The sequence below is a fragment of the Macaca thibetana genome, chromosome 16 (assembly GCF_024542745.1).
Source record: "Macaca thibetana thibetana isolate TM-01 chromosome 16, ASM2454274v1, whole genome shotgun sequence".
In the NCBI taxonomy this organism is placed as follows: Eukaryota; Metazoa; Chordata; class Mammalia; order Primates; family Cercopithecidae; genus Macaca; species Macaca thibetana.
In genome coordinates this window covers 2582465-2610347 of record NC_065593.1, presented here as the reverse complement: position 1 = coordinate 2610347, position 27883 = coordinate 2582465, and the positions used below count along the sequence as shown (strand labels likewise).

Below are 27883 nucleotides of genomic sequence, written 5' to 3'. Positions count from 1 at the left end.
AGACACTCCTCCACCTTGACCCTGGGCTGGAGGCAAGGGCACCAGGTGTAGCCTTGTGTCCCACATCTGTCCCTCTCCTTCTGCAATCCCCTCCAGGTGATGGCCAAACGCCCCAGAAACACGCTTTCTGGGCCCGTGTCTGTGGCTTCAATGCCATCCTCCTCATGTGTGTCAACATCTTCTTGTACGCCTACTTCGCCTGACACTGCCGCTCTGGGCAGGAAGGCAGGAGCTCCAAGTCCTCAGGTCCACCCTTTTCCCTCATGGGGATCGCGAGGCCCCAAGAGGGGCAGATTCCCCTCACGGCTGCACAGCGGCTCGGTGCCCAAGAACTGGCCAAGCCAGCAAAGCAGGAGCCCTGAAAACTTAGGGGGGAAATGGGAGAAAAACATGTGACATTTCAAAAACAGCGCCAAAGCAGTCATCATTGGAAAGAAAATTAGATTTCTGATGGACATCCTGATGTTGGTTTTACTGTCTTTGTTCTGAATACACAGGCCAGGTCAGGAGCAGTGAGATTTGCCAGCACTCAGGGCTCTAGGGTCTTGGGCCATCTCTGGATAAAGGGAGAGCCCCACATGCCCAGAACAAGGCCTCCCATTAAGGGACTGTAGCCACCTCCAGGGGCTCCTCCCTCCACCCACCTGCTCCCAAATGCCAGAGGGAGCCTCCTTGCCCTCCCTCCCTGCCCACCATCCCCTCAACCATCAGCCTGGCGTTTAAAGCCTTTCCAAGTCCCACCTCACTTTTCCCGCTCCCAAAGGTGCCCAGGCTCTGGGCAGGCCCTGCTCATATCCCTGATGGTGGTACATTCTCTGGAGGACCCTCCTGTTCTCAGGTAGGGGCCATGCCCCACCTAGGTAGCTGTCCCATTGGGATCCTGTAAGATCTCTAAAACCCAGCTCTGGCACCAACTTTCTGTCTGGCCTGGAGGTTTCTCAGCCTCCTGAGAGCTCTCCTGGGCCCTGGTCTGGGCAGACCTGGGCCTAAACAAACAAGAGCCGGGGCAGCCAGGGTCTCTGCGTGGCTGGGCCCAGGGCTTGCCCTCAGAGCTCATCTGTCCAACAGGAGAGGAGTGTGCCTCCACCTTCCCTACTGCCAGCCCCTTTTTCAGGGTCTCAGGGCCTCTAGTCCTGTGGCGGGGTGCGGGTGCTGGGTGCCCCAGGTGGAATTGAAGTCATGGGGCTGTTGAGGAGCGGTGTCCACCTGGAGTCTGTCCACTGAGTTTAGGTCAACAGGTGTGCAGTCTATCCTTCCAGGTTGAGCCACCTCCCAACAGCCCGTACAACTCAAGGGGCCTTTTGAGGGAGGGGCAGGCAGGCCCAGTGGGTGGTCAGCCCAAGGTGTACCCACCCACCATGGCCAGGGTTCCTCAGGTTGAGCCTCCGGTGGGTGAAACCTGGGAGTCCTCAACCTTCCTGGCAGATGGGACCATTGACCAGAGGAGGTGGGTGGGGCCTCCACAGACTTCGCCCTGTCGTGTCACACAGCTGGCAGCCAATGGGAAGCAACCAGCCAGGAAGCCCCAGAGCTACCCTTACAGGGTACCCTTGCTGGGGAACCTGGGCCATCCCAATTTGTGCAAAGTGGCTGGAGGCAGTTGGGAGCCCACATTCGGTCCAAGGCCGTCCACTGAGCCCCGTGTGACTCTGACCGGGCTGGGGGTGTCCATGTCCTCTCGGGACCTCAGTTCCTGTAAAATGGCCCGTCGGCCAGATCGGCCGCCGGGCTGCTCACAGGTGCACGGGCTGCACGTAACTCCGTGGAAAGAAGCCAACGCGCCCGCAGGACCGGCCTCGCCACCAGTGGGGGTCTGGGCGCTCCAGGACCTCGATGATGTCGCCACGGCGGAAGCTGAGCTGCGAGGGGTCCTGGGCTGAGAAGTCAAACTGGGCCTGGGCAAAGCAGGCCCCAGGTGACTGCGAGAGGAGGAGGTGGTTAGTAGGGCGCCTTCAGAAGCCCTGCAACCCACCCTCCCTCAGAGGCACCCAAGAGAAGTGATTTGCCACAGGTGAGGAGGGGTCTGGGGCAGCACTGAAGTTGAACTTTAAGTCCAGATCAGTGGTGATGCCACCACTGGACCTCCTGCTGCCCACACCCCCTGCCTGTCTGCTGTGCAGATGCTGCATCTACCTAGAACACGGCTTTCCCAGCCGCCCAGCTGGGATCATAGGGCTGGTGGGCCAGGGGACCTGAGTCCTGGTCCTTAGGGTGGGATTTTGGTTAGGTCCCTGCTTCTCTTGGGATCCTATTTCCCTGACTCTGCAGTAGCCATGGTAGCTTCTGACTCCAGGTCACAAAGCCATGAGAATGGGCCTTATAAACTGTAAAGTGATATGCAGCTAAGAGCCATGTTTACTGCTTTTGCCCTTGGTCAGCCACTGAGGGAGAGAACTGTCACTTTGAGCTCTCAGGCCTGGGTTCCAGTCCTATCCATGCCCCATGTGTGATGCTGGGTAGGTCCCTGCCCTTTGTGGAACTCAGTTTCCCCACCTGTGCGTGGCAGCTGGACAGGAGCTCTCGGCAGCACGTCTGCCCGGCACTGTGACTATTCCACCCAGCACCCTGGCCCTGCCTGCCCACCAGGATCTCAGCTCTGAACCTGCAGAATCTCATCCAGGGCGGGTGATAGGATCAGCAGAGAAGCTGTAATTAGCAACTGTCTGCCCAGGAAGGAGGAGGCGTCATGGGTCCCAGGGGCCTGAGGCAGCTCTGGAGTCGAGCCACAGGGTAGGTGACCCCATGGCCTGGGCTAGAGCGAGGTGGTGGGTGTAGGGGAACTCTCAGTTGCCCCTGCCCCAGCTCCATCCTGGCTTCCTCACACTCTCCCAGGGCAGAGCTGGTCCAGGCAGTGAACAGGGAGGAGGATGGAGATCTGGCAGGCAGGGGCCCAGCTGGAGAGAAAAGTCCCCAGAGGCTGGGAGCTCACAGTGACCTGGGCACTCGGTCAGGCAGGGAAGGCCAACAGAAGAGAAACTAGTGGGGGTCTCTCAAGGCACTGTTTGACTCTCCTGGCATATCAGACCCCAGGGCTCATCCTATTGAACAGAGGGGACACTGAGGGGATGAACTGGCCTCTGATCACATGCAAAGGTGGCAGGGGGCGGGTGCTGGGAACAAGACATGGCTGGAGCTTCTTTGCAGCGGTTATCAGCTTCTCCCCAGGCCTTGGCTACACTCCCCATCTCCTCTGCAGAGCCCAAGTTCAAGTGTCCCAGGGTCTTGACCTCCAGCCCCAGGCCTTGCCAGCATCCCCGCTCCTGAAGAAAACAGCCTGTTGGGGTTGATAACCCCAGTGGCTACTGTCGGCATCCTAATCAGCTTCAGAGCTGGCCCTTGGGGCCGCCTGATGAAAGGGCTGGCTGGCAAATTGCTGTTATTGCGAGGTCAAGGGGTGGACGACCCCCACCCCCCACCCCGTGGCTAGCCAGGACCTCGCCCACGAGCACTCCCGCTGCCCCACACCCAAGGTCAACTTTTCTGCGAGCAGAAACCAGGACTGAGCCTACTGAGTAAGTGTCCTTGGATGTGTCACTGCACTCTCTGAGCCTTGGTTTCCTCATCTATATAATGGGCACGATGAGGCTCCCAGAGTATAGAGACCAGTTCAGTGCATGGTACGCAGTACACTCAGCGGGGGTCTCTACCTTCCTGCACTCGATGAACATTTATTGAGCACCTACTGTGTGCCACACACTATTCTAGGAGCTGAGAACAAGCTAGACAGTTTGTCCCCATGGGATTCTCCTTCTGTCCCTTGCTTTTATTTCCCTCTTCTCCTTTCCCACCCTTGCAAGTCTCACCACAGCCACCACCAGTATATAACTTTGAAGCCTGGGCTGGACCCCTCTTACAACACCAGGCTGCTGGGGAAGGGAGATCAGGCCCGTGCTTGGCCTCGGTGTCAGCATTTCCTCTGCTGCAGATGGCAGGAGACACAGAGAGGCTCCCACAGGCCAGCCCCCACCCACTCCTACCTTGAGCAAGGGATCCTCGTCGCGCAGGAAGATCTGCCGCTTCTTGGCGATGGTGGTGGTGCGGTAGAAGTCGACCAGCTCGTTGAGGGAGTTGAACTTCTCCTCCCACAAAAAGTACTTCCCAGAGGCCTCGCGCAGCACCTTGAAGTGCTGCACCTGGTCTCCATAGCTAGGGGAAAGGACATGGGGCCACCTCAGATGGTGGCCGTCCCAGCCTGGCATGGTCCCAGGGGCTCCCGTCTCACTTCCACCTGGAACCAGCCTGTCTCAGGGTGGGACCTGGAGTCAGATAAGGTGCAAGTGGGAGAGGCCACACTGAGCCAGCTCCCCATGGGGTCTGGGGAGTCCCATCTGGCGGTGGAATATGGGGTTAAGGGTGTGGGCTCTGAACCAGGTCACTTTCTCACTGTGTGACCTCATGCAAGTCTCTTAACTTCTCTGAACCTCAGTTTCCTCATAGTGATAACATCTCCATTATGGGTAAGTGCACAGTGGCTGGCATATTGGCAACGTGAAATAGGTACCTCTGAGTGCGTCGTGATCAGAGAGCGTCTCCTTCACATCTTTTCGCCATTCGCCTCAGCTTGGACCTTCTCCCTGCTCCCCTGCTCCTCCCAGTCCCCATGGTCCCTTGGGGAGCAAGTCCTAGACTCATCCTGACTCAGACCAAAGCCTACTGCTATGAGAGGAGCTCAGACCTGTTGGATGTCTCATGTCCTCCCCCTCCCACGAACCTTCTATGGCTTCTCCCTTGGCCTCAGGGTAAATTCTCAACACCTCAGACTCAAGATCCGGCTCTACTTACATGTCCAGCTTCATTTACTTTATATCCTCTCCGATGAAGCAAACAGGCCCCTTTCTCTCTTATTCCCAGTCTGTGCCCAGACTTCCAGTCCATTACCGCCAAATCACCCCAAGTACCTTCTGGCCCAGTGGAGGAGAGAGCCTGCTCTTTCAAACTGGCCAGAGGCAGAGCCTGTCCTGGCTGGGACCAGGCAGAGGGACCTAACTGGAGCCTCTCACACTCGGCATGTCTCACCTGGGACAGGCCGCGTGGGGCTGGGACTGGAGGTGGTGCGGCTGTGGGTCAAGATCATGGCAGACATGACTACGGCGCTGCCCCGCTGTGCTGCTGGGGTGGCTGGCCTGCCTCATGGCCTGCCTCACGGCCCAGGAGGAGCAAATTGGGCCCTGTGTTTTAGTTTCTCCACCCGTCATCCCTGGGGTGGCTTGCTGCTTTATTGATGTTTTAAGATGAAAGATTTCAGATAAAGATATGTTCAAGGCCGGGCAAGGTGGCTCACGCCTATAATCCCAGCACTTTGAGAGGCCGAGGCGGGCAGATCACGAGGTCAGGAGATCAAAACCTTCCTGGCTAACACGGTGAAACCCTGTCTCTACTAAAAATACAAAAAAAAAAAAAAAAAAAAAAAAAAATTAGCCAGGTGTGGTGGCGGGCGCCTGTAGTCCCAGCTACTCCAGAGGCTGAGGCAGGAGAATGGCGTGAACCCAGGAGGTGGATCTTGCAGTGAGCCGCACCACTGCACTCCAGCCTGGGTGACAGAGCGAGACTCTATCTAAAAAAAAAAAAAAAAAAAAAAGATGTGCTCAAGGTTCTCACCCTCTGGTCTGTATGAGGCGTAGGGCAAAATGGGATTCCCCCTACTCCATTCCAGTCAAGGGGTCCAAATCACTTCTAAACACACTTCCAGGCATTTGCACACAGTGTGTCCTCCAGCTGCAAGGAATTTTTCTTGAACTCCTCATGCCTCAGTGGGGAAACTGAGGCCCTGAGTGCAGCCACGACCTGCCCAGAGCCACAGCAGCAAAAAAGGTCAGAGCTGGGGCCACATCTGAGTTCACACATATAAAATGTTGCCTAGTGTCCTCACGATTGGTTATTATCACAAAATAGCAATAATAATTATTCCAATTATGATATTACTGTTGTCCCAGATCTCATCATTCCAAGTCCATTTCTACTCTGCCATGTTGCTACCTGGGCTGTGCCCCCTAGGAGACCCTCCCTCCCTACCTCATCCTCTCTGCCTGGCCAAACCTTAGCTACCCTTCCCAGCTCTATAGCCAGCCTGCCTGGACTTACACCCCAGCCCCCTCTCTGGGCCTCCGCGTCCTGGCCTGCCAAATGTGGGCATTAGTGCACTACTCTCAAGGGAATTGAGAGGCCTGGGACGCTGGGGGCTGTGCGGGTGCTGCCAACAGAGCTGCCCTAGGCCCACCTGGCTGGGCTAGGGGATGTGGGGAGAACATAGAACAGTCCCAGCTCCCAACCAGAAAGAAGACAGTTTAGGACCCCGAGGGAGGGCACCTGTTCAGGTGGCTGGCAGAGCTGATAGCTGGGAAAGCCTGGGGCCCTGTGAGTGGGGTGAGGCAGGGTAGGGGCACAGGATGGCCACTGGGAGGTAGATGGCCCCTCAGCCTCCTAAGCCACAGGCTAGGGATCTTTTTGTTCACATTTGGGCTAAATGAGATCCAACCACCAGTCCAAAGCACTTGATGACTTGATGGTACATATGCGCGCGCACACACACACACACACACACACACGCCTCCTGGGTTGTAAATTAAAATCTGGTTAAACAATTTGGTTGCAATACATTTGCAAGCTGGGATTCACCCACAGCCTGAATTCCTTCAGGTCTATGGTTATCCTGGACAAGAGGGTGGTGCCTGTCACCCCAGCTGCCCGGATCTGCTGCTCCATCTGTCCTATCCCCGCCTGTGGTTTAGTTTCTCTACCAGTCATCCCTGGGGCGGCTTACTTCCTTATTGATGTTTTAAGATTAAAGATTTAAGATATAGATGTGTTCAAGGTTCCCACCCTCTGGTCTATATGAGGCATAGGGCAAAATGGGATTCCTCCTACTCCATCACAGTCAAGGGGTCCAAACCACTTCTCTCTTTTTTTTTTTTTTTTTGGGACGGAGTCTCGGTCTGTTGCCCAGGCTGGAGTGCAATGGCGAAATCTCGGCTCACTGCAACCTCTGCCTCCTGGGTTCATGCGATTCTCTCGCCTCAGCCTCCCAAGTAGCTGGGATTACAGGCACCCGCCACCACGCCTAGCTAATTTTTGTATTTTTAATAGAAACGGGGTTTCACCAAGTTGGACTGGCTGGTCTCAAACTCCTGACCTCAGGTGATCCGCCCACCTCAGCCTCCCAAAGTGCTGGGATTACAGGCATGAGCAACCGTGCCCAGCCCCAAACCACTTCTAAATACACCTCCAGGCATTTGCACACAGTATTTCCTCCAACTGGAAGGAATTTTTCTTGAACTCCTACTCATGCCTCAAGGCCCAGGTAAAATGGCCCATCCTCTGAGAGCTGCATCAGATCCCATCACGCAGAGTCAGGGCCTTCTTGGGTCCCTCAGCCCCTCTCACACCCTTCTTGTAACTTGCTATTCATAATGATTTGCATATGAGACACTAAAAAGGCAGGGAGGCAGGAGTGGGCCGTGAAGGTCCAGTCTAGCTGGGACTCAGCGAACAGAGCATCACTGCCCAGGCCTTAGGTCCTCATTGCGATGCTTTGTTCTTGAAACCCTCTTCTGTTGGTTCTGAACTGGGATGGCAGCCCGCCAGGTGTTCTGACCCTGAACCCAGGCTCTGGTAGCCGACCCATTGCTCTAAGATGCATCCAGCCCTCAGGGTCACAAAGCCAGATGGGGAGCCAGCTCTCCCCATGAGAACAGAGGCTCTCGACAGGTGGAACAATGGTCCCCAAACCTCAGACAAAGGTGCTCACGTGCCGTCAGAGGACCTCGTTCCCAGTGACTCAGCCACTTGTGTTGCCAGCTGTGGGACATATGTGTCCATTTGCTCGTGACGCGGAGGTGGGTGTGCAGGCAGATGGATGTCTCCCGCCCTGTCTGACCTGCCGAAGCCTCCCAGAGGCTTCCGAGAGGCAGCCTCTGAGCCCCATGACTCCCTAGTGCCACGTGCTAACCAGCCCAGGGTTTACTGGACTTTGGTCGTGGTGCCCGGGGAGGAGCGGTGCTTCAAGAAGTGGAGTGACAGTGACGCACAGGTGGGCAGGCGAGAAGCCTGAAGACAGGAATCCCAATGACTCCACCTCTGGGGCACCGGGTACCCAGGCAGAAGGCCCTGACTCTCTTGGCCCCGAGGAAGGGCTTGCGTACAGGTGGCCTCACTCCTCTGAGTGAGGGGACAGAACGGGTGTGGTGGGTTTGAAAAGGATTTCAACCCCAAACGACCACAACTTTGAATTTTATGGTATTTGTTTTTGTTTGTTTGTTTGTTTTTGAGATGGGTTCTTGCTCTGACGCCAGGCTGGAGTGCAGTGGTACCAGCTCACTGCAACCTCCACCTCTGGGTTCTAGCTATTCTCCTGCCTCAGGTTTCTGAGTAGCTGGGATTACAGACGCCCACCACCATGCCTGGCTAATTTTTGTATTTTTAGTAGAGACAGGGTTTCACCATGTTGGCCAGCATGGTCTCGATCTCTTGACCTCGCGATCCACCTGCCTTAGCCTCCCAAAGTGCTGGGATTACAGACGTGAGCCACCGCGCCCGGCTAAATTTTATGGTATTTGAAGGTCATCTTTAGATACTTGGAAAGTTATCTGGAGCAGTTCTCTGACCATGTAGTAGAGTCAAGGAGTGGAGAACAGGAGATAAGAGAAAGGGAGCCAGGGACCCAGGGATTCTACGGCTTTCCAACCTGGGAATTGAAGAATTCTCAAATCTGGAAATGTGCATGTGCCAGTCCCTACCTAGTCTGTGTGTGGCACACACGAGGTGCTCAGCAAATGGCAAATCTTGTCCCTTCTCCCACCTGGTCCAAACGTCCTGCTTTACAGCAGAGGACAGTGAGGCTTGGGTGGAGCCCCTCCTGCTGAGCCAGTCCCTGCCTGAGGCCAAGCGGTGCTGTCTCCGTCTCACAGCCCAGCACCCCAGCAGTCACTCCCTCTCCCAGCCTGGCCCTTTTCCCCAACGTGGTTGGGCTCTTGCTCATGGCCCTCACCAGAAATAATGCCTTTTCCCTTTTCTCGGTCTAGTCTTGGCCTTAGCCATCCTTCAAGGCCCAGGTTCAGGAACTGAATCTGAGTCCAGATGGCCCCGGAACGAGGAGGGCTGGATCCAGTGCAGCCAGCTCTGCTGCATGAGCCTCCCAGAGCCAGAGGAGGGAGAGGGCACTGGGATTGTGGGCCTGAGTTGGTGAGAGGAGAGGCTGCTGGAGCCATTCACTCCAGTGGGCAGTGCCTGGGGTGTGAGAGCGTCTTCATTATGTCTGAGCGTGCATTCCTGGGATGCTTGCGTGTGTGTGTCTGTGCGTGTCTCCCACTCTGTGGAGTGACTGCTATGTGTGAGTCTCTCACTGAGCAATCATGGGTGTCTTTGTCTCTTTGTGTGACCCCTACTTCCACCTACCCAGGGAACAAGGGGCTAGGCTGGCCCCTGGGCTGTCAGAAAAGCCCCAAGGACCAAGTCAGGCCTAATGCTGGCAGCAGCCAGTCCTGCCCAGCGAGTTTTTCTGGCCTGGTGGCAGCAGCAGCAGCAGCAGCAGCAAAGGTAACAGTGTCAGCCCAGAGAGGAAAAACAAGGCTGGAGTGGGGGCAGGAGCCCTAGGACCCCCCCGACCCCGCCAACCACGCCAACCAGGGCTTGTGGACCTGTGGGCCCACCTGGATGCTAACTGCCTGCTGGGTGATCTCCATCAGGCATGGCCCCTTTCTGGCCTCAGTTTGCCCATCTGTGAAAAGGAGGGGCGGAACAACCTGTCCGGCAGCAGACAGGAACCAGAGTCAAGCTGACCTTGGGAGGGGCAGGACACGGGTGCATACAGACTCCTGCTGGGTCTTTGGAGCTCAGGGAGGGTGGGTGGAGGACAGACCAGGTCTGTCAGGGCACAGAGGTCGGTGGGCACCAGCTCTAAGTTCCTTGCTGTGTGACCTTGGAGAAGTTGCTGTACCTCTCCAGGCTTCAGTTTCCTTTACCTGCAAGCTGGACTTCTGGGGATCATGCAGGTTGCCTCACTTCCTCCCTATCCTTGCCTGCAGCCAGTCCCTTCCTCCTAAAATTGCACCCCCCCTCCACCCCTTCCCTGCTTCGTTTTCTCCAAAGCCTTGGTCATTGTGTAAGATTTTATATAATTTTCTAATCACTTACTGTCTGTCACCCAGTAGCATATGAGCACTTGAGGGACAGAGAGCTTTGTCCTATTTTGTTGGTGGCTGAATCCCCAGGCCCTGGGACAGGGCTGGCACACAGCAGGGGCTCAGTGACCAGTTGGGCAGGGCAAACACATGTGCATTGACTCCAGGGTACCTCTGGCTAGAAAGGAGGCAAATATGTCACTTGGAGACAAACTGTCATTTATGGCAGAAGAGTCCACAGTAACTTGGATAGGAGTGTGGGGCAAAAGGTAGGCAGCCCAGACATTGCACGCCAGCCTTGGCCCCTGGCCCGCTGCCTGCCAGCTCAGACATGCTCCCCGGAGGAGGAGGGGGACAGCCCTTTGTAAACTCGTAAAGGGCAGCTAGCTGTGGCCATGGTTGCTCTGGGAGGCAGCATGAGGCCCATAAACCCCACCTCTGACAGCTTTACGGGGCTTGGTGTTAGTATGCCAGAGATGCCATGCATAGTGGCATCAGAGTTCACAAGTACCAACCAGCAAGGGCGGAAGAGCTCTTACACACAAATCTGCCAGGTTGTCATTTTCCTAGATGGCCATCGGGTCACCCGGCTTCCCAGCATCTGGGTTCCCTGCCTCCCTGTGCTGCTGCCTCTTCTCTAAGAGTGTTGGATTCATGGGCAGGGGGTGGGGGGCAGCCTTCCAGGCCAGAAGGGCCTCCCTAATTCCTCCCCAGCTTGGTGTGCGGTCCTTTAGGGCTTAATATAATTATGACAACTGGCACTTATCATGTGCCAGTCATCATACAAAACATGTTACAAAGCTGTCCATTTTATTAATGAGGAAACCGAGGCTCAGAGGGGTAACTTGCCCAGGATTATACAGCAAGAAGCCAGCAGGTGTCAGAGCTGACTGTTGCTCAAAATACCATGCTCTTAGCCACATGCCCCATTTAAGCCTCAGCTTCCGACTCTGACCCCTGCTTGGTGGTTGTCCAAGGACCACTGAGAGGCCCCATGACAGATGATGGACAGTGGGAGCAGGACCCAGGAGCCTGGGCCCAGGCAGGAAGAAACCAAGGGTCAAGGGCGCCACCTGTTGGTGCTGTGTGCAAACCACAGCCAGCCAAGCCCAGGAAGCCCCTGACAGTTTTGACCTGGGCACACTTGGCCAGTGTGCCTTGGAGAAAGGGTTGGGGGGCACAGGCCAGGATTTCTCTGAGGGTCGCTTCCAGATCCCTTCCCAGGAAACACCAGTCCTGGCTCACCTGCTCAAGAACTCCCTAAAACTGTTCATCTTTCCTCCTGGTCAGAAAACACCTGTTATCCAAACACACCCCTCATTTCCCCACCTCTAGATCTCTGCTCACGCTGTTTCCTGTGCCTGGCATATCATCTACTCTTCTTGTACACCAAACTCCTACTCATGCTTTAGAGCCCAACTCAGATGTCACTTCCTCCCTGGTGCCTACACTATGTGGAATGTATCCACTGTCATTGAATTTCATTTATTCATTTGCTTATCATAGAGACCCCTGGGCCAGGCTGTGACCATTTCCCCTTCACATGCCTCTGGTTTGTCTCCTGTTCCAGTCCTGCCTTGTGGTTCTTGCACAGCTGATGCTCAGTAAATGCGTGCTGAACAAACTCACACGGCTGGGGTGTTCAGGTCTGATCATGTGCGTGTGCGCAGGTGGCTGCACTTACAGAGAGACGCCTGAAGAGGGCAGCACACTGGGGCGCTAACTTGGAGCGTGAGGCCGCGTGATTTGCTAGAGGAGGAAGCGGAGGGCGGAGGGAGAGCGGAGGGAGGGCCAGCCCCTCCCCCTCAACTCGGGCTCCAGACGTAGTTTGAGTCCCCTGTGCTCCCACTTTGCTGGGTGACCTTGGGCTTTGGGGTTGGTTCCAGGAGCCACTCAGCCAGGCCAGCCCGCCTGGCGGACGCCACTCCCAGGAGATGACCAGACCCTGGACAGCCGACACTTGGAAGACTGCCACGTCCTGCCTCTGCAGGAGCCGCAGCTCCCCGGGGCTGCAGGGAAGTGGGGGCTGGGCTGGGGGCTGGGGGCTGGGAGGTGAGCCCGCGGGGACTCCAGGCTCCAGGTGCCCACACCATCGCGGGGCTGGGCAGTCAGGGCCAAGTACGCGCAGTAACCCCCCAACACACACACACACACACACACACACACACACACACACACACGCTGATAGCACTCGCATTTTTAAGATGGGGAAATAGAGGCTCAAAGGGGGCATGCGCCCTTCCTGCCCCTCAGGATCACCAGCCTGCCCCCTGGAGAAGAGGGAAGGGAACAAGACTGATGGCTGGTTCCACAAATTGGGGGACCAGGCTCAGGGTGCGGGGCCTGTGACCCGTAACACGTAGGATCTGCCTCCCTGATTTGTCCCCTCCAAATCTCACCTTGAAATGTGACACCCAGTGTTAGAAGTGGGACCTGGTCGGGGGTGTTGGGTCACGGGACAGACCCTCATCAGTGGCTCTTTGCAGTAATGAATGAGGTCTGGTTGTTGAAAAGAGCCTGGCGGCCGGGCGCGGTGGCTCAAGCCTGTAATCCCAGCACTTTGGGAGGCCGAGATGGGCGGATCACGAGGTCGGGAGATCGAGACCATCCTGGCTAACACGGTGAAACCCCGTCTCTACTAAAAAAACACAAAAAACTAGCCGGGCGAGGTGGCGGGCGCCTGTAGTCCCAGCTACTCGGGAGGCTGAGGCAGGAGAATGGCGGGAACCCGGGAGGCGGAGCTTGCAGTGAGCTGAGATCCGGCCACTGCACTCCAGCCTGGGAGACAGAGCGAGACTCCGTCTCAAAAAAAAAAAAAGACAAGAAAAGAGCCTGGCACCTCCCTCCCCGACTTGCCCCCATCTCGCCATGTGACGCGCCATGCATAAAAGCTTCCTGAGGCCTCACCAGAGTCACATGCCAGTGCCATGCTTCCTATACAGCCTGCAGAACACCAAGTCAAATAAACGCCTTTTCTTTATAAACTACCCAGCCTCACGTGTTCCTTTATCCCAACAATGAAGGGACGAACACACCCCTGGAGCCACCCTCCTGACCATAGGCTCCTACCCCTTGCAGGTGCCTCCAGGCCCAGGGGAGCTCACCACCCTGCAGGGCTAGCAGCAGATGTGCTGATCCCACACAGTGAACAGCTTGAGCTTGTTTCGAAACGGGCTGGCTGAACACACGGGAGCCACAGGGACCCGGCAGAGCCTGGAAGGCATCAGGTGGGGATGCTTTTCCCCCAGCAGGAGCCCTCATGGGGCATCATGACCCAGCCTGTCTGAAGTCTGCCTTTGTCTGCTTCTTGCGGACCCCAAGCCCCATCAAGCTTGCATCTCCACACCCAGCCCCAGTGTTAGCTGTCAACCCAGGCCTGTGTTTCTTTGTCCTTTATTTTTATTTTTAGTTTTAGAGACAGAGTCTCACTCCACCACCCAGGCTGGAGTGCAGTGGCATAGTCTCGGCTCATGGCAGCCTCTGCCTCCCAGGTTCAAATGATGCTCATGTCTCAGCCTTCCCAGTAGCTGGGATTACAGGCATTCGCCACCATGCCTGGCTAATTTTTATATTTTTAGTAGATATGGGGTTTCAGCATGATGGCCAGGCTGGTCTCAAACTCCTGACCTCAAGTGATCTGCCCACCTTGGCCTCCCAAAGTGCTGGGAATACAGGTGTGAGCCACCACACCTGGCCTTCTTCATCCTTTAGGAGATCATGAGAGGCCACGCTGCCCTCCTCTGGGGCCACCCCTTCCTTCATCCCTTCCTCCCCGCTGGCCTCTTTGCCACTCCAGTGCTAGCTCTGCTGGTGGCAGTAAGAGCAGGCACGTTAAGTGCCTCCTCTGTTCTGGGCTCTGTGCCCACAGCAGCCCTGAGAGCTGGTATTGCTGGTGGTCCCCCCGCACACCTCCACGCCTGGGCCCAGTCATTTCTCTGTGTCCCCTCAGCCCCTACCCGTACAGTCCCAGAGGCCATCATCTCCCTCCTGGCTCCCCAAAGGCCTCCCTGCCGCCACACTCTTCCCCCAACAGTTCTTTCTCCTCACAGCAGTCAGAGTCATCTGCTAAAAATGGAGTCCAATTACATCTCTCCCCTGCTCGAGATCCTCCATGGCTCCCTATTGCTCTCAGAGAAGACCCCACCTCCTTTCAGGCCCTCCGTGATCACTGGATGTGTGGGTGGAACTCCAGCCCCTGCCCTTCGCTCACTCTGCTCCAGCCACGTCACCTCCTCCGGGTTCCTACACACCCCAAGCGCATTCCCACCTCAGGGTCTTTACAAATGCTAATCCCTCTGCCCGGAAGCCTCTCCTCCCAGGTCCTCCTCATTCCTGAGCATCTGGGAAGCCTCCACCTGCTAGTTCAGATCTTTGCTGCGATGCCACCTCCTCAGAGAGCCCTTTCCTGACCACCTTGGCTCATTCCATATTTACATGTTTTCTTGTTCACTCACTAAGACTGAAACCCACGACAGCAGCAACTTTGCTTTTTCCCACGTGGTCTCCCCAGCCCCTAGAGCATCCTGGCACATGGCACATAGTCAGTAAATATTCCTTGAATTAAATCATCTAGATTCTACCAGGGCCTAACAGTGGGAAGGACAGAGATCAGCCAGGAGTCTGACCCTGTCTTCCCCCACCCCCATTCCTGCTGCTACCTTCCAGCCTGGATTCCTGGATCACCCCCAGGGTGGCCCTTACCCCAGGGTGGCCCTTTGGGATTGGGTCCTGTGCTGCCCAGAGGCTGCCACACCACGGCTGAGGGCCGCCCTAATACAATGCCAGATGTTCCCCAGCACGGCCACCCTGCCTCCATGCCAGGAACTATTCTAATTGCTTTAAATATACTAACTTGTTTTTTCCATGCAATAGCCTATTTTACATGTGAAGAAACAGGCATAGAGAAGGTAAATGACTGGCCCAAGCTCACACAGCCAGGAAGTGGCAGAACCAGCATTCCAACGCAGGCAGCCTGGCCTCAGGATGCATCTTCCCAACTAGATCACATAGAGTGGGACCCTGTCCGGAGCACATCCTGGACACCCGCCCTGGGCACTTCGGCACTCTCCTGCCCTCAGTCTCTTGCCACACCACCACCCTGGACATCGCCCTCTCCTGATGAAGAACCTATGATGGCTCCTATGTTCGTAGAAGCCTGGACCTTCAGCCTGGCACTTGAGGCCTTCCACAGCTGGCCTGAGCCTGCTTTCCCGACACACCCCAATGCTCTGGGCTGCACCCTGGGGTGCCCAGACCATCACCTGTGTCCAGGCCTCCGCCCGGGCTGCTCCCTCTGCAGGAATGCCATTCCTCCACCCTCACTCCGTGAGCCCGTCCCGGGCCCCAAGGCTCAGCTCAGATGCTGCCCATCCCCTGCCCACCCTCCTCTGCACACACCCCCAAGGGCCAGAGCTCACTTCACAGAGACGGAGAACTCCCCTGGGGAGCTCTCACTCTCCCGGATCAGGAAGGCTCCCAGATGGTTCCGCTTCATCAGAATCTCTTCAGCCAGCTGCCGGGAAATCCTGCCCGAGTACCACCTGTGGAGAGAGGGAGCCGGTGAAGGCAGCGGGAGATCAGGCTCTCAGCCAGCCTCCCACCCCGTGCCAGGTGTTCAGTGTCTGAGACAAGGGAGATGTGATTGTACCCGTTTTACAGATGGGAAAACTGAGGCACAGAGAGGTGAAGCAATACACCCAAAATCACACAGCAGAGGCAGGCAGGAGCTGGAACACAATCCCAGCATTTTAGCTCCTAAGGCCAGCCTACCTAACCACGCCAGCAAACACACACCCTTATGAAAACAGAAAAGTCACACTCCAGTGAGCCACAACCCAGCCAACCTCAGTCTAACTTTCCCTTTGAGATGGTAGATTCTTTAAAGTCAAAACACAAATCAGGCTTGGTGGTGCATGACTGTAGTCCAGCTACTTGGGAGGCTGAGATGGGAGGATCACTTGAGGCCAAGACTTTGAGACCAGCCTGGGGAATAGAGCCCCCCGCAACCCCGTTCCTAAAAAAAAAACTTTGGGCTGGGCGCGGTGGCTCATGCCTGTAATATCAGCACTTTGGGAGGCTGAGGCGGGCGGATCACAAGGTCAGGAGATCGAGACCATCCTGGCTAACTCGGTGAAACCCTGTCTCTACTAAAAATACAAAAAAATTAGCCGGGCATGGCAGCGGGCACCTGTAGTCCCAGCTGCTCGGGAAGCTGAGGCAGGAGAATGGCATGAACCCGGGAGGCGGAGCTTGCAGTGAGCCGAGATCGCACCACTGCACTCCAGCCTGGGTGACAGAGCAAGACTCTGTCTCAAAAAACAAACAAACAAAAAAGTCTCGTTCTGCCGTTCAGGCTGGAGTGCAGTGGCATGATCTCGGCTCACTGCAAGCTCCGCCTCCTGGGTTCAGACGATTCTCCTGTCTCAGCCTCCCGAGTAGCTGGGACTACAGGTGTGTGCCACCACACCCAGATAATTTTTTTTGTAGTTGTTGTATTTTTAGTAGGGACAGGGTTTCACCATGTTAGCCAGGATGGTCTCGGTCTCCTGATCTCGTGATCTGCCCACCTCAGCCTCCCAAAATACTGGGATTACAGGCGTGAACTACTGGACTACTGCTGCACCCAGCCAAAAAAACATAGCAACTTTTTAAGTTGAAAAAATATAAAACTAGACAACAAAAATAATAGTAGCTTTGATCTGGTGAGGAAATATCTCTCTCCGTACCCATTCCACAGACTCCAGGCCACCTGGATTCTTTTTTTTTTTTTTTTTTTTTTGAGATGGAGTCTCGCTCTGTTGCCCAGGCTGGAGTGCAGTGGTGTGATCTCGGCTCACTGCAAGCTCCGCCTCCCGGGTTCACGCCATTCTCCTGCCTCAGCCTCCCCAGCAGCTGGGACTACAGGCGCCCACCACCACGCCCGGCTAATTTTTTGCATTTTTAGTAGAGACGGGGTTTCACCGTGTTAGCCAGGATGGTCTCGATCTCCTGGCCTCGTGATCCACCCGCCTCGGCCTCCCAAAGTGCTGGGATTACAGGAGTGAGCCACCGCACCCGGCAACCACCTGGATTCTTTTCACAGGCACAAGTTCCTTTTCCTGCTGACCAAACAGAACTGGGTATGCAGCAGGTGCCTGGTAAATGCTTAGACTCTTGCAAGATCCCCAGGGTCTGGGAGTGAAACTCCTTTTCCAGTCCTGCTGATCTTGCTGTGTGGCTCCTGGTAGCCCCTGACCTCTTCAGGAATTAGCCACTGCTATAGGCTGACTTTGTGTCCCCCAAAATTCAAATATTGAAACCTAATCCCCCATGTGACAGTAGTTAGAGGTGGGGTCATTGGGAGGTGACTAGCAGCCCCCATGAATGGGATTGGTGCCCTCATGAAAGAGACCCCAGAGAGCTCACTTGTCTGCCATGTGAGGACACAGCTAAAAGACACAGCCGTCTATGAACCAGGAAGCAGCCTCACCAGACACGAATGTGTCGGCACCTTGATCTTGAACTTCAGCCTCCAGAGCAGTGAGCAACCAATGTTTGTTGTTCATAAGCCACCCAGTGGATGGCATTCCATGACAGCAGCCTGCAGGACTAAAACACCCACCACTGGAGGCGCTGCGTGGTCTCTGACTGGCTTTCCTAACTCCAGTGTTTTAGCCCAGCTTTGGCTCTGACCCCTTTATTGTTCAGATGGGGAAGCTGAGGCTCAGAACAGCCAGAGGTTTCATGGTGGGATCATGACAGAATGTTTCCCTTCACTCCTTCCATAAATGCTCCTCTCCCTGAGTCAGACTGAGCTTGGCACAGGTGGTGGAAGCCAGGCGGGACTTTTCCTGTTGTCTCAGATGTTGATGAGCCCTCGGGGCTGAGTGCAGAAGGCGTGTGGTGCCGCACATGCCGCTAGTGTCCTGGCCGTGTCCCGGCACCGGCCTTGGCAGGATGAAGGCTGCTCAGCGCAGACCTTGGGGCTTTTTTTCTGGTGACTGACATATTTGGCCTGGGTTCAGGGCAGGCTGAGGCTCCCAGGAACGGTCTGACTCCCAGCAGTGACTGATGGAGCAGGGGGGTAGACACCCCAGCGCCCAGCCCTCCGGAGGGACAACTCCCAGGTGCGCATTCTGTACTGTCTCCAGCTGGCGCTCATCCCCAGCCAGATGGAGCTCCGGTTGCCCCCAGCAGCGATGACACCAACAGTGGGCCCCACTGGTTCCCCCTCTTCCCTGTCCTCTTCCCCATTGCTAAATAAATTCCTTGTGATCAGGCTCGTGTCCCAGGCACAGCTTCCGGAGAAGCTGGAGCCCTAGACATGAGATTCTAGACCGCTGCTGCCCCCAAACGAATGGGGACCCGTCGGCCCTGTCCCAGTGAGCTTCCTCCCGGGAGGGAGCGTGGGGAAGGTAGCCGCTGGGTACAGGGCTCGGGGCAACCATCTGGAGAGCTCAGCCTGGGTCTCCTGGGGTTTGGAGACCTGAAGGCAGGTGCCCAGCCAGCCTGGGTGTCTCAAGGCCGGAGATGAATGCCACAGGCTGCGGCAGGAGGAGAGCACAGGGGGCCCAGGGTTGGGCTTACCAGGGAGGGGAGTTGCAGAGAGCTTCTTCACCAGGAGGCCCCCAGCTCCATCCTGGAACCGTGCCCAGAGCGGCCCAGGGCGGGAGTTTCCTGAGGGGCAGGTTTCTTCGAAGAACCCACAAAACTCCTCAGGCGGCATCAGTGTGTGGGCGGCTGTTGCCCTCAGAGAGTGTCACAGTCACACCCTCCTAGGAGTCTCCCACGTCCCCTGCCAGCCCTGCCCCCACCATGGCTTGACAGATGGAGGCAAGAAGAAAGCACTTCCTGAAACCCCCAGGGCCCGGCTCCTTCCCCCACACCAGTGTCACTCCATTTGTGGCCACCTTGCACCATCCCTGTTTTACTGATGTGGAAACCAAGGCCCAGATGGGGGCAGAGACGCCCCCACACCCCACCAGATTGCATAGCAAGTGCATGGTCTGGACTCTCCCAGTCCCACAGCTGTTCTTATGACCTTCCCTGCTGTCCTTCAGGGTGTCCCAGCCCAGGGCCACGCCATACAGCTGCAGTCCCGCTCCACCTCGTGCCTGTTGTGAGATCCTGGACAGGCACTCAACCACTCTATGCCTCTGTCTGCTTGTCTCAAAGACAGCGATGGCGGTGCTCAGCTCCTAGGGCCTTGGGAGGATGCAGGAGCTGCTTGAATGCGGGTGTTTGCCGCTTCCCCCACACTTCCCCCTGCCAGGCTTGTCTCTGCCTTCCCTGGCAGCGTCCATTTGAACTTCCAGGCCCAGCGGGCCACACCCTTCCCGTAGGAAGCCATCCCTGACTCCCATGGGCCATGAGGCTGGGTCATGTGCCGCTGTGGTCCCTGCTGATGGGACGGCTCTGGAACACTTGGCAAACATTGTGCCTCCTCCAGGGGCTCCCAGGGTTGGCAGGGGTGAGAGGAGGTGCCCAGGGAAGGAGTGGGCCTGGCACAGGCACAAGGCCTACCTCTGAATTTCTGAGGCCCCAGCTCTCTCTCTGCCCCCACACCCTGGGGCCTTTATGGGCTGAGTCAGGTGTGGAGTTGGAGTTTCCCCGTAGTTATTTTGGGAGCAAAGCAGGTGCTGAGGTTAGTCGAGGACACACCTGGGCACCACTTCAGGCAGGTTAGTCAGGGGCCTGACCCCATCCCTGCTCTGTCCCAGACACAAGTGGCCAGAGATGACCCCAGAGGCATGGAAGGCTGGAACCCTCCATGGCTCCCAACTGCCCTGCTAGAGTCTTGCCTTGACCACTGGCATCCCCCCGACTGGCCTGGCCTGGCACCGCCATCTTTTGTCATCTTTTCTCCCCTACCTGAGCAAATGCGACCCTCTCAGCAGCTGTAGGCCAGCCAGCCTTCCAGCCATTGCCAGGCCATTTCCTCCACCTGAAGGCCCCTCCCTGACAGCTTGGCCCAGGGGAATTGCTCCCATTCACGCCCTCTGGCCTGTCTGGATGTGCCTGTTGGCTTACAGGGACCTGGGGCACTCGCTCCAGCTTGTGGCCCTGGGTCAGATTCTCTCTGTCTCTCTCTCTCTTCACGTACCCCTTCCCTCTCCCCCTTAATTGACAGAAAGACCACAGAAACCTGCCCAATGTCACACAACCACGAGGGACATAGTGGGGCCTGGAACCCAGGCTGCAGCCCCAGATGCCAACTGGAAGCGGCAGCCGCTGTGGGGGAGGCTGGGAGTGCCTGGAGCCCAGGCAGGTGGCTGAGGACCTGGGTGGGAGGGGGCCTCGCCCAGCACAGGAAGCTTGAGGTGGTGGCAGCTTTGGAACCAACTTAAAGAGAGATAAAGAGGAAATACCTCTCAGGCCCCACCCTGGCCCTGCACCTCCTTCCCTTCCTACCCCACAGCCGCACACACATCTCAGCTCCCAAACTGTCCCTCTAGCCTGCCTGGCCCTGTCACCTGTCTCCATATCTGACTAGGTCCTAACATAACACCTCCGTGGTTCCCCACATGGCTTGGCATTTGAGGTCCTCCTGCCAGTCCCACACACCACAGGTTCTCTCTCATTGCTCTCCCTTTGCTCATCCTGACCTTCTCCCAGGGATGCCTTTCTCTTTTTCTACTTAGCCAACTCCTACACATCCTTCAAAACCTCACTCATTGCCACCTCTTCTGAGAAGCCTTCCCTGGGAAATCACCTTAATGCTCACTGTCTTCCCATGTAGTATGTCCTTCATGTCCTCTGTCTCCCCCAGAACACGGCTGCTCTGACTCCTTGTGTCTCCAGCATCGCCCAGGCTGGGACCCCTGGAGCTGTGGCCAGTGTTTAGTGAATGACTAAGTGGCTGTATCTTGGGGCTGCCTCAGCTGTCATTCAAAGCATATCCAGTTGGTTCGCATAGATTTCTTGGGCCCCATGCCTGTTCTGGGGCTGGGCCCTGCTCCAGCCATTCTCACGGCAGCAGTATTGGCTGCCACCTGCCCAGAGCCCCAACTGGGACATCCCTAGGCCGGCAGGTCCCAGGCCCCAGGATAGCTGCGCCCCAGGCCCAGTTCCTGCTCCACCCTGGTCCCAGACTCTGCTCTGCCAATGTCCAGTTCCACCCACAACCCAAAGGCAGGGCCTACAGGATCTGCTTCCTGCCCAGCCCTCTCCCAGTCACTACTCAGCGCCAGACCAGCTCTCAGCAAGAGCTCTAGAACCCTCCACAGTCTGAACAGATTGGAGCATCTGCCCTCCTTGAGTTACAGATAGGAAAACTGAGGAACGGAGAGCAGGGACCTGCCTGAAGCCACACAGCAGCCAGTGGCCCAGCCAGCTAAAAGCCCAGGACCTTGTCCTCTCTCAGGGACCTCCTAGACATTCTCCACTGGCTCAGGTCCTCGGTGTCGAGGCCTGGGCTTGCCCTAACTCTGCCCCAAACCTGGGTAAATCCTCAGAACTCAGTCTCCTGTGCCTGCTCAGGCTGGTGGCCTCTGTGGAGCCTGGGGGCCCCAGACAGATGGACAGAGGCCCAGGAGTGAGGGGGTCCCATGGCCAGGAGAGATACAGCCACGGGGATGGGATGGGGGGTGTCCACTCACGGATGGGGCTTGACGTGGATGTAGTTCTTGGGAATAAACCCCTCGACGCCCCGGAGCTCGGCCTTGTACCAGTTCTGGTCATCCTCCATGTTCAGGATCTGTGGGCAGGAGACACAAAGCCACTCAGTCACCGAGAAAGAACAACTGTCACCCCCGGAGATGCCACTGCATGCCAGGCCCCAGGTGGGCTTCGCCTGCACCAGCTTCTGAGTCTACTCACAGAGAAGGGCTGGGGGCCTGGGACAGGACTTGCCCACGGTCACAAGGGCTGAATTAGAACACCTCGTTCCTCAGTCCTGCCCATCCTCTGGCCCCAGGACAGCCCATCCTCAGGCGATTCACAGACTCCAAGGGAGGCACAGTCGGGGACTCATAGGAGGCTTGGGGTGGCTGCAGCTGGACTCTCAGGCTCCAACAGCAGGAGCCCTGCGGACCATGGGGTTTGCAGGAGCAGAACTGGGGACCTGAGTTCCTTCCTGGGCTGTGCCCGCGAGTTTGGGGGGTCCACAGCACCTACATGCCATGCACTGAGCCTTGGGGTGAAAGTCGGGGGGCCCAACCTGAGCACAGCCACCAGTGGTCACCTAGGGTCCCTCGCATTTAAACAGCTGAGGGGTGACAATTCAGTGGGGGGATTTCAGGCTCTGGGGAGCAGAAAAGGGGGTCTTTGGTCTGAGACAGGCTGTTTCTCAGCCCCGGCGTGGCCTGCTCAGTCACACGGGCTCCTCTTCACCCCACAGGTGGGCCAGGAGGAACTGAAATAGCCAGAGCGGGGGTGGGAGTCCCTGAGGGGGAGCAATCAAGCGACCAAGGCGGAGCGGGGCTGGGCCTGGGAGGGGCACAGCACAAGGCCGGGGGTCCTTCCTCCATTCCCTGGGCACGCCTTCCATGTGTCCCCCTGATTCTGATATAGCCCCCAAGGTCAACATCACCAAATGCTATTTTACAGATAACAAAACTGAAGCCCAGAGAGGGGAAGTGACTTGGCCAAGGCCACACAGCAGGGGAGAGGCGGAGCCTGTTTGGTCAGCTAGGACTCTGAGGCCCGGGGTTTTTGGCTCACTGGTCAAGGGGGTCCTGGCCCACCAATTTTCGCCTCCAGTCCTCTTTGTCTCTGGACCCCAGCTTGAGGGGACATCTCTCCTGTGAGGAGTCCTGGAGCACGCTCCAATGTCAGCTCAATCTTTCAGGGGTGCTTGTTGAGAGAAAAAAAATGGGCATGGGGTACCAAAGGCCCAAGGCAGGCCAACATAGGGGCATCAACTCCAGCAATGACATTTTGCCAAGAGTAGCTGGGATTGGCCTCCTAGGACCCAGGCCTGAGGCCCCACCCTCACAGGTGGCCTCTGCACGCCCATCTCCACCCCCGCTTTGTCCACCAGGCCAGGCTGGCTGAGCCCCTTCCTTCCTGTCCCTGCAGCCTGGGCCAGGTCAGCAGCCCCAGGGGCGAACGGAAGCAGGTGGCTGACTCAGGAAAACTTTCGCTCAACACAAAACAAAACAAAACAAAACAAAACAGGCTGGGCACGGTGGCTTATGCCTGTAATCCCAGCACTTTGGGAGGCTGAGGAGGGTGGACCACCTGAGGTCAGGAGTTCTAGACTAGCCTGGCCAATATGGTGAAACCCCATCTCTACTAAAAATACAAAAAATTAGCCAAGCATGGTGGCACACCTCTGTAATCCCAACTTTCTCAGGAGGCTGAGGCAGGCGAATCACTTGAACCCGGGAAGTGGAGGCTGCAGTGAACCGAGATCGTGCCATTGCACTCCAGCCTGGGCAACAGAGTGAGACTCCATCTCAAAACAACAAAACAAAACAACACAACTCCCCCAACCTAAGGAGAAAACAAGGACCTGTAGGCCACATGCCACAGCCATGGATTCCAGGAGGAGGCCCTGAAGCCTGGGGCTCCAGAACATTCTGTCTGCTTCTGACTCTCTGTGGCTTTGACCTCAGTGTCCTCCCTCTTCTGTCCAGTGGGTGTATTTGTGGCCTGCCTTGCATGCAGCAGTGTGGACATGGGATGCACTATATCTCTTTTTTTTTTTTTTTTTTTTTTTTTTTGAGACGGAGTCTCACTCTGTCACCCAGGCTGGAGTGCAGTGGCCGGATCTCAGCTCACTGCAAGCTCCGCCTCCCAGGTTTACGCCATTCTCCTGCCTCAGCCTCCCGAGTAGCTGGGACTACAGGCGCCCGCCACCTTGCCCGGCTAAGTTTTTGTATTTTTAGTAGAGACGGGGTTTCACCGCGTTAGCCAGGATGGTCTCGATCTCCTGACCTTGTGATCCGCCCGTCTCGGCCTCCCAAAGTGCTGGGATTACAGGCTTGAGCCACCGCGCCCGGCCGGGATGCACTATATCTCATGCAGTCCCTGCTTTGTTTTGTCTCCTTGTCATCTGCACTCAGAGGACCCAGGAGTGTCCCATTGGTTACGTTAGTTAGTGATTTCTTTCTCTTTTTTCTTTTCTTTTTTTTTTTTTTTTTGAGATGGAGTCTCGCTCTGTCAGCAGGCTGGAGTGCAGTGGCACGATCTCGGCTCACTGCAACCTCTGCCTCCCAGGTTCAAGCGATTCTCCTGCCTCAGTCTCCCGAGTAGCTGGGACTACAGGTGCCTGCCACCACGCCCAGCTAATTTTTGTATTTTTACTAGAGACGGGGTTTCACCATGTTGGCCAGGCTAGTCTCGATCTCTTGACCTCACATTAACTGATTTCTTACTGTGAACATTGTTCGAAAGCCCCAGACCCTCTGAGGCCCGGGAATTCTCAGGAGGGAGAGAGGCCAACCCCTCCCTGGAGGAGTATCACTGCTCAAGGTGAAAGGCAGACCTCGGCCTGCCCCTGAGCCTTTGCCCCCATGGTGCCCTCCACCTGGGCTGCTGCCCCACTTTACCATCCCAGCCTGATGCAGTTGCTGCTTGACAGTTGTTTACTGAACACCTACTGTGTTCCAGGCACCCCACGACAGAGCAGGGAACAAGAAGCTCACATTCTAGTAGGCAGAGACAGACTATAAACAAGGGAAGAAACAAGTAAGCAAGGTAGTTTAATGGAGCAGTAAGTGTTGTGAAAAATGGCCATCAGGAGAGAGATGGAGAATGTCTGGTTGGGTGGGAGCGGGGAGATTGTCAACACGGGACAGGTGGGGTGGTCCAGAAAGGCCTTTCTGAAGAAGTGACATGGAAGCTGAGACCCGAATTACAAGAAGGAACCAGCGGTAAGAAAATGTGGGGAACAGTGTCCAAGGCGGACGGAACAGCCAGTGCCAAAGCCCTGAGGTGGGGGCAAGCTCTGTACCCGAAACAGAAAGGAGGCCAGGGTGCCTGGAGCCGAGGAGGGAGGAGCAGGTGTCATGAGATATACAGGGGAGGGCCAGGCTCTGAGTCATGGCCACTGCATGGAGACTGGGCTGGGAAGCAGGGGGTGGCGGGGGGAGGCCTTGAGAGCCACCGCACAAGCCCAGGTGAGTGACGATGGAGGCCTGGGCCAGAGGAGGGACTTCAGGTAGGTTTGGCCAGAGTTGCCGACAAGACAATGACAGGCTGCAGAAAGTAGGTTCGGGGAGCCCAGGGACCATCACCCTTTCCCATGGAGATGGCAGGGTGACATGGGCTTCCTGAGTCTGGGTCACGTCATCCAGGCTGCTCGTGGAGAGATGGGAGTGAAGCCCCCCTCCAGCTGGCAGCAGCAGGGGGATGCGTGCACCCAGAAACGCCTGGCCCATCAGGGAGGGAGGCTTTGTCCCAGAGAGGTGATGTTTGGGGCCATTTGTCCAGAGTGAGTCCATGAGCCAGAGTTTTCATCCAAGACCAAAGTTGAGATTTGAAGAATGGGCTTCATTGCCCACTCCCCCAGGCTGGACTCAATCTGTAGGCAGGCAGTGCCGTGGCAGGGGCTGGCCCACAGGGAGTGCTGGAAAACACTTGCTGGGCAAGAGGACAGGCTGGTCGTGGAGCTCAGCTTCCACCCCAGCCACTTGATCCCTCCATGCCTGGCTCAGCGCCTCCCGCGCACCCCATTCCTATTTCATCACTGCCCCACTCCCTCCCAACACCACACCTGGGTCTAAAGACCTCCAAGTGCTCTCAGATGAGAAACGAAGACTTGGATCCCTGCAGAGGGTCATGCCTTGGGCTCACAGCCCCAGTGCTCAGCCTGGCCCTGTCCACGAGGCCCACAGCCAGCACTGCAGTGACCCCAGATGCCAGCACCCCAACATAGAGAAGGAGGAATTGCTCGTCCTCCTCTGGACCCCAACCCCCAGCCCAGCCTGTTCAGACCAAGTGCAGGTTCCACAGTCAAAGGGATACAGTCAAAGGGACAAAAGGACTCCATACCGAGCAGGTCATGTTGCCTCCCTGTGCCTAGTTTAGTCACCTGTGAAATGGGGGTGCCAGTCCCCATTGCTTAAATGGAACATGGGGTGTGCTGCTGAATTCAAGGCCTGGCTATAGCAGGGTGATGGCACAGGGAGCTCTCCCGTCTTGTGCTTGAAGATTGTGGTCAAGAGCAGCGCCCAGGGCTCAGCGCAGAGGAGCGTTCAGTCTAACTAACACCCATTGCTCCAGTGAGGAAACTGAGCCCCAGGGAAGGGCAGTCACTTCCCTAGCGTGGTTTACTGGCAGTTCCAGTGCACATGTCTTGGCATGGCTACTCCCAGAATCCTGGGCATGGCTTTCGTATGCAAACTTTTAAGCAAGGACATTTCCAGAGACACATTCCACAGGCCCATGTGTCTAGACTGTCTTGGAAGGCTGCAATGTCTGTCAAAAAGCGGCCCAGACAAGGAAAAATGAACTGTGGTATGACCCTATTTTCCCTTTACTCCACACTACTGGGAAGCTCATCCTTGATGCCTTCATCACAGCTATTTTAGCCCTACTAGGTTAGCATGTGTACTTATTTCTTTCCTAAGACCTTCTCTCTCTCCCTCTTTCTCCCTCTGTTCTCCATTCCCATACTCTGTCTCTCTCTCTAGCTCTCATTCTCTCCCTCTCTCAACAATTTTCTTTTCAAACTTTTTCCTGGAAAACTGGGGGTTGAACTAACTCCTGCCAGACACTGTGGTAATATCTCATCGAATCCTCACAGCAGCCCCAAAGGAGGGTCATTAGTTATCTCCCCATTTCCTAGATGGAGAAACTGAGGCTCCGAGGGAAGAGGTGGCTTGTCCGGAGTCACACAGCCAATAACTGGAGAGGCTGGGCCTGTCTTCCAGGGGCCACCGTCTGCTTGGGACAATCCCAGGCCCCCGGTTTCTAAATCCACCCCCACCCCGTGTGGGGCCAACTCAGCAGGCTCCAGCCCCCCTACCTTGAGTGTGTCTCCCTTGTTGAAGGCCAGCTCATCACTCTCTGTGGCCTGAAAGCTGTACAGGGCCACGGACTCCATGCCGCTGCTCGGGGCTCCAGCAGCTGGGCTCAGAGCTGGGCCGACAGCTTCCTGCTTCCTCTGCAGTCGAGGACCGTCTTCCTTTGTTTTGAGTGCGTGTTTGTTCTTTTGAAGTTGAGACTGAAACTGCTCCTGATGGGGGAGAAACAGGAAATAGACATGTCAGAGAACAGGGAGGGCTTGTGAGCCAGCTGGGTCCCTACCTCAGACCCCAGGTGCCAGGAATGGCCTTTGGGGAGTCTCCCTGAAGCTCTGGGAGTGGGGCCCCCTTGTGCCCATGTTTTATCCTCCATAAAAGTGAGGTGCCTGGAGGAGAAGTGCCGAAGCTGTCCTGCTGGCTCAGGCACTGAATCTCATGGCACCAGATGCTGGCCCCACTTCACCAATTTGCCAATGACCCTCCATCTTTTCCTAAACCCTGGTGCCTCTTGTGATGCCCTGCCTCCTGCTCCTTCAATCCCAAGCTCTTCACCTGGCACTCAAGGCCCTTGCAAGCCACCACCTCCACCTGCCCCTACAAACAGCCCCCATTCTCATCCTTTGTCATCCCCTTCACTCTAAACAAACCCGGGGCTTCAGCCACAGCAAGGGGCTACACCAAACTCTCATTTCAACCACAGACTTTAGCACATGCGGTTCCTCTGCCTGGTGCTCTCCTCTTTCTGCTCCCGGGAGACTCATATTCATCCATCAAAGCCCAGCTCAGAATGTACCTCTTCTGGTTTAAACACGGGCACCTTAGGTGTAACTTAAATTCTAAGGTCAATAAGACTTGTGGGCTGGGGCAATGGCTCATGCC

The 27883-nt window shown here is 56.4% G+C and overlaps 2 protein-coding genes across 5 annotated transcripts in view; one reads left to right on the top strand and one right to left on the bottom strand.

Annotated features, from left to right (window-relative positions):
* Window positions 1-454, top strand: part of SLC5A10 (solute carrier family 5 member 10) — a 70797-nt gene extending 70343 nt beyond the window's left edge. For all 3 annotated transcript variants that reach the window (XM_050763896.1, XM_050763898.1, XM_050763895.1), the window contains one exon: window positions 97-454. In XM_050763896.1, coding sequence (XP_050619853.1) covers window positions 97-203 — 107 coding nt within the window. In that variant the 3' untranslated portion in view covers window positions 204-454. The remainder of the gene's footprint in view (window positions 1-96) is intronic.
* GRAP (GRB2 related adaptor protein) lies at window positions 428-27272 on the bottom strand. 2 transcript variants are annotated; one of them, XM_050763945.1, is made up of 5 exons: window positions 27007-27272; window positions 21692-21789; window positions 15533-15655; window positions 3978-4146; window positions 428-1919 (listed from the first exon to the last, which is right to left on the bottom strand). In XM_050763945.1, exons 1-5 carry the CDS (start codon window positions 27082-27084, stop codon window positions 1734-1736), a joined length of 654 nt encoding a protein of 217 aa, XP_050619902.1. In that variant the 5' UTR covers window positions 27085-27272; the 3' UTR covers window positions 428-1733. The 2 variants fall into 2 exon arrangements, with proteins under 2 accessions (XP_050619902.1, XP_050619903.1); XM_050763946.1 differs by lacking the exon at window positions 3978-4146.
* Between the last annotated feature and the right edge of the window lie 611 nt (window positions 27273-27883).